The sequence below is a fragment of the Choristoneura fumiferana genome, chromosome 21 (assembly GCF_025370935.1).
Source record: "Choristoneura fumiferana chromosome 21, NRCan_CFum_1, whole genome shotgun sequence".
Taxonomy (NCBI): domain Eukaryota; kingdom Metazoa; phylum Arthropoda; class Insecta; order Lepidoptera; family Tortricidae; genus Choristoneura; species Choristoneura fumiferana.
Window position 1 is genome coordinate 14,011,539 of NC_133492.1, and position 11,139 is coordinate 14,022,677.

Below are 11,139 nucleotides of genomic sequence, written 5' to 3' on the forward strand. Positions count from 1 at the left end.
CTTATTACGGCTTTTATCCTATTTTGTCTTTCTATGCGGCATCGTTCAGCGTCTTTGTTGTTACCACTCGTCACCACGGACAGGACTCTCCTCTCTTGGCGCCATCTCTCTAGATAAAGCCAGTAGCGCTCTGCAATCTGTGGGACTTGTGTGAAGCGGCGCCATCCCCTGCGGTCCCTATTTGGAATGAAGAGTTGTCATCGTGGTCGAATAAGACGCGCGCGGGGTAGTCGATGAAGCCGATGATGGTATTTTCTATCTCATTGAGAAGGTCCTTCCCTACATTCGCCGACACTCACTTGGGAGAACCAGGTAACCACACGGCGCCCTTTGTTACGTCCAGCCAAAGCTGAACTCTGTTCGATATGCTAAACTATATTTACGCGAGTTCAACTTACGTTGGTTTTTTTTACTACTATATCCTAAGGAAGTATTTTTTTAATTTTGTATTCATACTTATAAACACTTGGTCATCATTATATTACAGCTAACCAAAACTTGGTTGCTATTTCTATTATTATTCGGAACGTGAAAACCCGGCTTTAACCCATAAACAAAAGACTAACGTGCGCCTTATGTCGACGAGAGATCAACTTTTAAATCGACGGAATTGAATTAGGAAGCAGCTAGCAGTATCTTGAGCCGGGCCGCTGGCGGCGCGATGGCTAAGTGTGATATATTTACCAGCTAGTTCGCTCGCGAGATGCCCCTGGTTAGGGTATCCATCTTGTATTTTAAAAACCGGAAATTTTGGCACCAAAGGGAATAAATCCTAAGAAAGCACGTCAGCTTTATGATTCATAGTAATGCGTATGCGGGTTTTAGCTAGGGTTTCACCGAATACGTATATTCGGCCGAATCTTCGGTAAAACTTTAACCGAATCGAATATTCGGCATAATTAGGAATGATTCATGATTCATTTTGAATTTTTTTAGTGTAATTTAATTTAACACTTGAATAAAACAAAAAACTTGCTTAACTTCTCAAGATAAAGACCTGATCGATTATGTTAATATAATATTATTTTATTATAAAGATCATACTTATATTTTGATTTTAATTAATAAACATCTTTTTTATCTTCTGTTATTGGAAATAAAGCTACAGTGTCAACAAAAATATAAAGCCTCACGTATATACCCTACGAAAATAACACATTTAACATTCAACTCATACATGGCTCAATACAGTAAAAATTTCAAGTACCACTTTGACTTTCGATTGATCTTTGATTTTGATTCGACTAAATCACCGAATATTCGGCCGAATACGAATATTCGGTAAATCTGCCGAATATGCCGAATACCGAATATAAAACGAATATTAGGTAGGCCCATCCCAAGTTTTAGCGTTAAAAAGTCCAAATGTAGGTACGTCAACAAATTGAAAAATTTGGACAAGATGCATGATCCTTAAACATCCCTATTCCTGGTGAAATAGCACCGGCTTAATCCGATTTCATGTCTAACCGTCGTCCGAGGGCACGGGCCCGGGCTAAGAGCGGTTAGGTGTTCAATCAAACTTTTCGTGTCATGTCGCATGATATGTATCCTTCCTGATTGGTCGAAACTTGAGCAGCGTCCATTATTTACATACACTCTGTGGCTAGATATAACAAGATTATTTTGGCTAAATACCATTGTTCATCGAGGAGTTAAGGTTATACAGAGATGTTATCAAAAAATTGTAGGTACAATGAAAAAATGTCTAATCCGACTTATAAATGCTTTGTTTCAAGACTCATATAATACTTATTTAAACCGAATTAAAAAAAAGAGGAGGTTCTCAATTCGGCTTTATTTTTAGGGTTCCGTACCCGAAAAGTCACAAGCGAAGTCCTATTACTGTCGCTGCGCTGACACTAATATATAGACTGCTGAAATTTGTGAATAATGTGTATTTTTATTTACTCGTTTAGTGATTTTTCTTGCTAAAACTATTGCTCTTGACATCGTAAGGCCCGGTTTAGACTTGCAAGAAAAATAATGCATGTTGCATTAGATAGGTACATTGCGAGGCCGTAAAGCCAACGAATTTGTAGTGGTCAATCGAGGCGCCGCAGTGTAATGCAACTTACATGATTTTTCTTAACGCATTCACTGCCACCTGACTTCCACTTCCACTTGCCCCCGACGCACGAGTGCGTTCAAAATGTATGGATAATTATGACAGCGGCACTGGGCGAAGTTCCGAAAACACATATGTGCGTCAATGGGAGTGAATGCGTTAAGTTATTGTTTCTGTTATTTTTCTAATTCTAAACTGGGCTTAATAGTAAGAAAGGAGGCCATTAAATGTTCAATTACCGTGAGGTTTGGGCCCAGGGTCAGTTTCTACCATTCTATGCGGGCAGGCGGCGGTGTATGTCGGCGGGGGCGCGGACTGAACGGTCTCTTACTGGCTCCCGGCTCGCTTCCAATGCCTTTCGACTCGGCTGAAATAAATAAAAAAAGTTACAAGAAAGTCTCGAAAAAAATGTAGGTTTTTCCTTTGCAAATAATACCAGAAACTCCAACAATAATTGTATTGTCTGTGCCTGGGTTGTTCACTAACTTTGGTAACGTAACTTACGAGTGAAGGAAAATGCGGGTACCGCCGGATTTATTAATTTGTACCATTTTATAACTGAATTTAGTGAATTATCGTGAAGGTTAGGTTGATTGATAAAATTTGGAGACTGAATTAAAGATACACGTACTCATGCCATTAAATACTTAGGTCAGTATTTGTACTCAAATGCATTAATCGCACTCTAGAGTCCTTGGTCCGAGTCTAATAGTACCTAAACGCAAACAGTTCATAGGTGCCAATGTGGTCAAAATCATATCTTTTTTGTTGATTTTCAACTTTCCGCAGCGGGCTGGTGCAGGAGAATTCTCATCTGCATAAGAGCGAAGATTTTTTTAAACAGCTAATATAGATCTGCAGCATTAAAAATAAATGCATTTCATTGAATGATTATAATGCTGTTGAAAATTGTTTAAAATTTTATTTATGGATCATGATCTTTTCGTTTTTATACTTCATAAATTTATTCTAATGGTACCACTCTATCGAGATGTATTTTATGAGCAGCAAGTACTAAAAAATCAATCCAGCCAGTACTGATACTGAAGTCATAAAGCTACAGAAAAGGTTCATCGTAATAAAAATAAATAAAGCATAATAATAAATCGCATTTACCGCCCTAACATTAAACATTACGCAGGAACAAACCGTTGCTGTTAATTCGGTACATGTTCTGCGCGCATCAAAAATATGAATTTGATTTTATTTTTACTGCTTAAATAGCTACTCGACTGCTTCTGAAACTGACTGACGGACGACTTATATAGGGTATATAAACTGGCCAGTTATAGCATTACTTGCTCCAGATAAAATACACTCTCTTATTAAAGTTTATTACTAAATTATACCCTTTTTTTATCTAAGCGTCGTCGGTGTCGGGTTAATACTTTAAAAAAATACAACATGTACTTTAGTTTCCTGTTAACCTTAGCGGTCCCCCGACACCGACGACGCTTAGATAAAAAAAACGTTAATTATCGCTAGAAAAAATTGAAATTGCCATCCAGTCGAATAAAAAAAAAAAAAACAGTATGAAGTCAACAGTATTCATATATATTGCTGACTTCATAGACTGCGTTAAACCAGATTTTACAGGTAGGTACGAGTATATGAAATATAGATCAAATTGTCAATGTAGCCTTCTCCTGTTAGAAAATTTATGAAATAGGGGCCAGATGATATTTGACGATCGGCTGAAATTGTACAATATAAAGCCAAGCGAAAGAAAAAGCGAGTGAACTTGGGGTTATTCTACATATTATCCGATCTGACACTGATTGACTTGGTTTACTTTACCCATGAAGGAAAAAGTAGGTACAATCGAATGATAAATAAAAAACATTAAATTTAAAAAATCATAAAACCCGACTGTCTTAAAAACTAAAAGGAAGAAAATAAGTCTAGTGGTCTAGAACTCTGTCAAGAAGCTCATTTTTAAGGTTCAACAGTCGGGACCCATTACTAAGATTTTTTGAGCTGGTTACGATTTGAATGGGTCCCGACTGTTGAACCTTAAATGAGCTTCTTGACAGAGTTCTAGACCACTACTTATTTTCTTCCTTTTAGTTTTTAAGGCAGTCGGGTTTTTTAATTTTTTTAATTTAATGTTTTTTATTTTATACTTTTTTGATATTTCTGTGAAAAAAGTAGATGGGCTAATTATTAGCTTTCATTTGATTCCCATATTGTTACAATACAAAATATATTTTTTTATTCCTTCGCCATTTTTTTTTCGCAGGCGCCAGGTTTTTTTACCCTATGTCACTCCGACAGTTATGACGAATCCAATGATACCTCATATGATAAAATCCGTCCAGCCGTTTAGGCTGCAGCGAGGACCAAAGAAATGGACATACATACCCACATACATACATACATACGCTCGAAAAACATAACCCTCCTTTGGGCAGTCGGGTAAATAACCCTCTTTCGGGCAGTCGGGTAAAAATACAAGTCGCTGTTCATCTTAAGCTCATGAAATTAATCACGAACCTACCTAAATTGCATCTCTTTACTGATTATTTGATTTGATGTATACATGCAGTTTTTACGCTGTTTTTCATGATCATAGTTTACATAGTTTATCTGAATATGAGATAAAGGTAGATCATACAAAAACATTTTAAAAATAGCTTTACAAAAGACAAACGCCGCTACCTGGCATGACACATCGCGACAGGTACCTACAAGCGTATCATATTGTAATATAATAATGAATTACGAAATACAATTATGCAAAATACCGTTACTGACAAAAGCCTATGAATTACATGCGTAGTTAGGTAGCAACGTATGACTATTGTGTCGTCTCATATAATGAGTACGGTACAATTCTTCACTTTTCCAATAACTTCATTATACCTGTAGTGTTATTCAATGAAATAAAAAAAAAGTAACAATTTAGTTGTGAGCAAAAGTTTTATTAAAAATATCTGAACACGCTTCTACGCCGTTAACAATAGAGTCGTGTTTAGATATTTTTTTCTCACATGTTTATGAACTTGACTGTACAATACAATACAAACAATACAAATATTCTTTATTGCACACCACAAATAAGTACAAAAAACTTATAATATAAACACTTAGATTCAGTGTAGACAATATATTATACTAGTCTTTATCTCTGATTCCGGTTTTTTTTTTATTCTCATGGCAATTTTTGATTACATAACGGTCTTTATTTACATTGCTTGAAAAACACCTTATAATATTTCCTATTTTTACAGAATAAGTAGGTACACCTACCTAAATAACATTTTGTCAGACCGAATTAAAATTTGATAAGTGTACCTAACTAATAACGATCTAATAATAAAGTATCGTCAACAAAATAAGTTTTTTTTTTAAATAACTCACAAACATAACATGTTTATAGCTTCAAATGTCAAATGCCGCGTGAGGACGGTGTCGTTGATCTCGCGTAAGTCAATTATGGTTTTGACCACGGCCATTAGCAAAGATTTGGTTAGTTCACCACTATGCATGTAAGGTTATCGGTACTATAGCTACTCTTATTGTAATAAGGTATGATAATAACTTGTAGCATTGCTTATTTTCTCTATGAACTGACGTGTTAAACACATTCAAAGTATGTCTAATTGTAAGTTTTACGGTAACGTGGATAACGTTTGAAACTTCCATGATTTTCCCGCATACCTACATAGTAGCTATGAGGGAAAATCGAAATACTAACAGACCCCGGAATTTATAACGCTTTTTATATTGCTAAAATTATCTCACCGTTTTAACCACATTTTGCAGCGAGACCGGGTCACTGAGACAACCATTTAAATATTCTACTGATAAATAAATAAATACTGAGAAAGTTTGTGAAGCTGTTTTTATTCTGGAAAATTGCTAGTTCAAGCGAGTTGCGAGGACCGAATTCTTATAGCGGATAACAGTTGGTTATTTAGTACCTAATTGGTTGCAAAGTGTGTTAATTAGGACCTTCACTAACTACCCTTTAAGTTTGTAGTCGTATCAAAAATACACGCTGCATACCTACTTAATGTCACAGTAAAAATAAAAATATAAAAAGAGCACCCCGTCTATGGCACGGTTCCCAGATGCTGCAATGGCCGCGTTACCTCTTTGGACTGCAAGTACGATCCGCTGCGATAAGTAAGTAATAAAATAATATTTACTCCTAATAATTTAATTTTGTTTTAGCAACAGTTACAAAGTATGATTAAATCCCGGGCGAGTTAGTAATGTTCAACATTAGTCATTGTTATTGATGGTAACGCAGTGTTACAGGATATCATTACTGCCGTAGTCCTTGGCATTGCCACATGCGATTAAGATCGTGGAATCTACTCGGAGCATCCCATGCGTATGCATCTATCTACACCTAGACTATAACTACAAACTATTGATGTAGCAGGTAGGTATATTTGTAATGTTTGTACACGTCCGTTCTTGTACTATAACCTCCTAACGCCCAAGTATTTTTTTTCATTTATGGACATAAAACTTTGAATTGGAATTTTTGTATCATGGATAGGCATAAACAGATGCATGATAGATCATCATGCTTTTCATGATAGCTGCGTATTTTAATTTCATTTGCTAGAAAAATAAATGTCCGATGTTTCCTAATGATATATACTGGAAGTAAAAATCTCCAAGGTGACATAAAAGATTCGTGAACCTTGTGAGAACAAAAACTGATTTTGCAAAAAATATGAACGTTAACAGATAACACAGTATCTAGGTACCCACTTCCACGGTCTATTTGCAAAGCTGACTCAGAATATACAACATCAATGTGTTCAAAAAACAAATTCCCGGAATCGCAACGTGTTTAACAAGCCGCCGCTAACGAGACGAGCTGTAGTTATCAAAACATAATGTCAAAAAAGTCACACTGGGCCTGTGACCATTAAATTAGAATCATTGATGTAACGATGCTACCCAAATTTTTTTCAGTTAATTATCCATATCGCTGGTCTTTGGAACAGAGAGTCTGCGACCAATTTTAAATTTATGGTGTCACCTCACCAGCTTACGGGTGGAGACGAAAAAGTTGGACCATGTTAAATCGTAGTTAACCATACAAAAGGACTGAGCGGGAAAGGTTCCGTTGTCATACGAAAACTACCCGTACAATTCTACCTTCGATTAGTTTTCGTGTCGCAATCTAAGTCTAAATCTGTTAAAACTCCACCCGTACCCTAAACTCTCAACCCGATTTCACGCGCTCGTTATTGTTGTCATCTTAATTCAGAAGAATACAAAAGTCCTACTTTTCTGACTGGCCCAGCCCAAACCTTTAGACATAGAAGATAAAAATTTTGCTGTACTTGACCCTCGCCTAGGTACCTACCTCTCGGTGCCGCAAAATGTTTTGTTGACATTGGTGTTATTTATTGACATTGTTCCGCCTAACAACATCTTCAGATATGTAATAAATGTGACGGGGGTGAAATTCACTTATTTTTTCCGTTATTTGCTCCTAATCTCTCAATGTAGAGACATAATATAACCTTCCAATATTATATTTCTGCCACTCGGTGCTAATGTTATTTGTAAAGGTAATTTGTGGCAGTGAGAGTCGTTGTGATGCGCAGTTAGCACTTGAAGTTAAATAACGGTCAAACACGATGACTAATCTTAAGCAGTTTTCATAGAATTTCCCTTGAAATTCACTTAATTTTGAAGGTATTGTTCACGTATTAAAAGACTTTTGAGCTCTATATAGGTACGTTGAACATCGTAAATTCAATTTAGGTACCTAAGTAAGCATACAAAAATGTAAGCAGCTGGGTAGGGTAGACTTACCTATTGATAGCAGTCAGGGTTTAGCAAATACATAATTAAGCACATCTTTGTAAAAGTACCGATGATATGTGTAGATATACATTATACAGTGTGTTACCGGCAGCCAGGCTTTATTTAAGGGAGAATAAAGTATCGTATTTCTGTAACTCTACCATGACATTAATTTAATTAATAAACTAAAATTCAGACTTTGTTAACTGTCTAACAAAATTATAATTGCCAGCAATGAACAGCAAAGTAAATTGACAAGTAATAATCAAAGTATCTGCCGGCTGTCATTTACACTTACTTGTCAATTTACTTTACTGTACATTGCTGGCAAGTATAAATTTGGTAGAGAGTTAACAGTCTGAATTTTAGTTTATTAATTAAATTAATATCATGGTTAAGTTACAGAAACACGTTTCGTTTTTTACTTTTGTACCATATTTCAAGCGAAATAAAGTTATTTGTACTTATTTATAATTAAAAAGAAAACATGAACGAATGATGTCCATTCAGAATTGGCTCTCATTTTCATAACTTCATGATATTTTTTTTAAAGAACTCAAACATTACACAATAGTCCAGTAATTGGCTTCCAACGTGAAGCATTTAGAGGCTCGCCTCGGCCATAGTTAAAAATACGGTTGTTATTTTCTCAAATATCATTCAACATATTCAAAACAGTAGCCGTGACCTGATTTGTGTCCACGCTTCGGATCACTGGACGCACGCATCAGCGTATTATGTAAACGCTGCTTTAAACGTATTAAGTGAATATTTACAAGTTCGCATTGTCTTTAGTTACATAGAACATAATTTTACTATCTTTTATGTCTGTCCAAACGTGCCAAGTGATAATCGACGCCCACCAACCAACTGTGCCCTTAGTGTAAGTTTTCGGTTACAAAATACGTCTCGATCGCGTTAAAACAATTTATTTTTTATTTTTTTGTGTACAATTTTGTCGGCATATAGTTTACCTACATATATATTCGTGCTAAATTACAGCTTTCTAGCATTGACAGTCCCTGAGCAAAGCCGCGGACGGACGGACAGACAGACATGGCGAAACTATAAGGGTTCCGTTTTTGCCATTTTGGGTATGGAACCCTTAAAACATGTATGTACCTACAGGTGGAAAAAATCCTAGCAGTTACCACAACAGTTACAAATATAATAAACTATTATGAATGAACTACAGTAAAAACTGCTATAGGTACGATTCATCTCCGTCCATCTTATTCAATCTCGTGAGAGTATTGTGTAAACGGATGATGAATACGAAAATGTGCTTTTATGAAAGAAAGTAATAGAGCCGTGATTATTGTCGTTTTAACTTAACATTTTTTCCGGGAGAGCATTAAAATTATATTATCTAGAATGTTCAACTAGGGAGTAAAAGTCCTAAGTATATAGGTATGTCCTAACTATGTAGGTAAATAAATCTTTTTGCTACGAGTTTTGTATTGAATAAAAATCTTCAATGTCAAGATAATGCAATGTGCAACTGGTGCATATTTTATGAACAATGGCGTGTAATTACAGGCAGTATGTTTACGTCGCTATCGTTTATAAATGTATTATACAGCTGATTTAACGCTTCATGTGTTTGAAGGAATTTAAATTTTAGGTCTTACCTCTTTTAATGGCCATTTAACACAAATGCGAATCTACACAGTTCGAGAACCTCGCTTGCAAACATTTAGTTTACCGATTACGAGAGATGGTGTGCTGTTCAGTAAGGGCCGGTTTCATTGGGATCTTATTCTTGGTTAGTTAACTGATTCGAACTATTTTCAAACAACGATGTCAAACTAAATTATTCACCTGACTTCGCCCGCGTCACGTGGAAGGATAAGAATTTGACTTGTGATAATTAAAAAAAACCGGCCGAGAGCATGTCGGACACGCCCAAAATAGGGTTCCGTAGCCATTACGAAAAAATGAAGTAATATTTTTCTAAGGATTTCGTATTTTATACGGAATCTTCCAAGTTTAGGTATATTTTATACCTGAGGCTGCTAACTCGACCACAGACTATTTACACCTAGAACCTATTGCAAAATAATTAATCTGTTCAGTAAATCGATTAATTTATAAATTGATTGATTTAGTAGGTACCTACTTGAAAAAATGCTACGAATTTTATTTTGTTATTTACAATACTTGATTTATTTCCAAAGACTGTTTATTCTGACTGTTTATCAAAAATAATACTTTATTTATAATAAATCGGTTTGTTTACACTTTATACATTGGATTGATAATATTGATATACCGTATAGTCGATTATATTTCACCTGAAAAAGTGCATTAAATTTAAAACACTAAAATTATATTGTACTTTTTTTCCGACAACCGACGTTAAATAATATCGGAACAGTTTGAATTTCTATAAATAAATATAGGATTCCGGATCTTAATTGCTGAAATTAAATAGTTTTGATTATGTCAACGTTGTTTTAGCCCTCTGTTTATTTCATCACATGCAGCTTTAGGCATGTCGCGTCAAGCCTGCACCGCACTTGATTGATGCGCGGAAGGAAGAGTTTATCGCGGCTGCGTATCGCACACCCGTGTAAATATTGTATTAACACCTTTAAGAATAAGGCATTGAGATCAGACAGTTTTCCGCTCTACCGTACATAAAAATAGAGTGAAGTAGGTATGACACAGACAGATGAAGCATAAAGCAAGTTATGGGATTGGAAAAATACTCGTTTTTTTTAAACAATAAGTATACTAAATATTATATACTTAAGCGCAGTAAGTAACGAACTATACTCACTACTTTCTTTTTTACGATTCCGTACCCCAAAGGCGTAACCTAACTAACTTAGATAACTAAGTTTAGAAAGTTGAACCCTCGACATTGTCATTTTAAAGTTCAATATTTCAAAAACGGCTCAGTCAATTTTTATTAAAAATAAGTAAGATACACCGCAACGAAAGTAGCTTTTACGTGAAAAAAACCGTATCAAAATCAGTCTATCCGTTTGAGAGCTACTATGGTACATATAGACATAAAGATATTGACGTCAAACTAACAACACCCCTCTTTTTACGCCGGGGGTCAAAAGGAAACCTTATAAAAAACCATCTATCTCCCTGACTGTAGGTATGTCCACTATTGTCCACAATACACATAAGACGTAGCACCTTGTTACGTATTATTGTGGTATGTCTGTCTGACAACGCATGGAGGTATCCAGTTATAACTCATATTTCCTTTAAATCCTTATGTCTCATCAGCTAAGTTTCGAGACATTAGGTAAATTTGGCACGTGTTTTCGCATCGT

General features: G+C 35.5%; 1 protein-coding gene across 3 annotated transcripts in view; it reads right to left on the reverse strand.

Annotated features, from left to right (window-relative positions):
* The window catches only part of LOC141439538 (synaptic vesicle glycoprotein 2B), a 49,089-nt gene that overhangs the window by 10,702 nt on the left and 27,248 nt on the right, over positions 1 to 11,139 (reverse strand). For all 3 annotated transcript variants that reach the window (XM_074103829.1, XM_074103827.1, XM_074103828.1), the window contains exon 2: positions 2,308 to 2,435. In XM_074103829.1, the coding sequence (XP_073959930.1) occupies positions 2,308 to 2,341 (34 nt within the window). In that variant the 5' untranslated portion in view covers positions 2,342 to 2,435. The remainder of the gene's footprint in view (positions 1 to 2,307; positions 2,436 to 11,139) is intronic.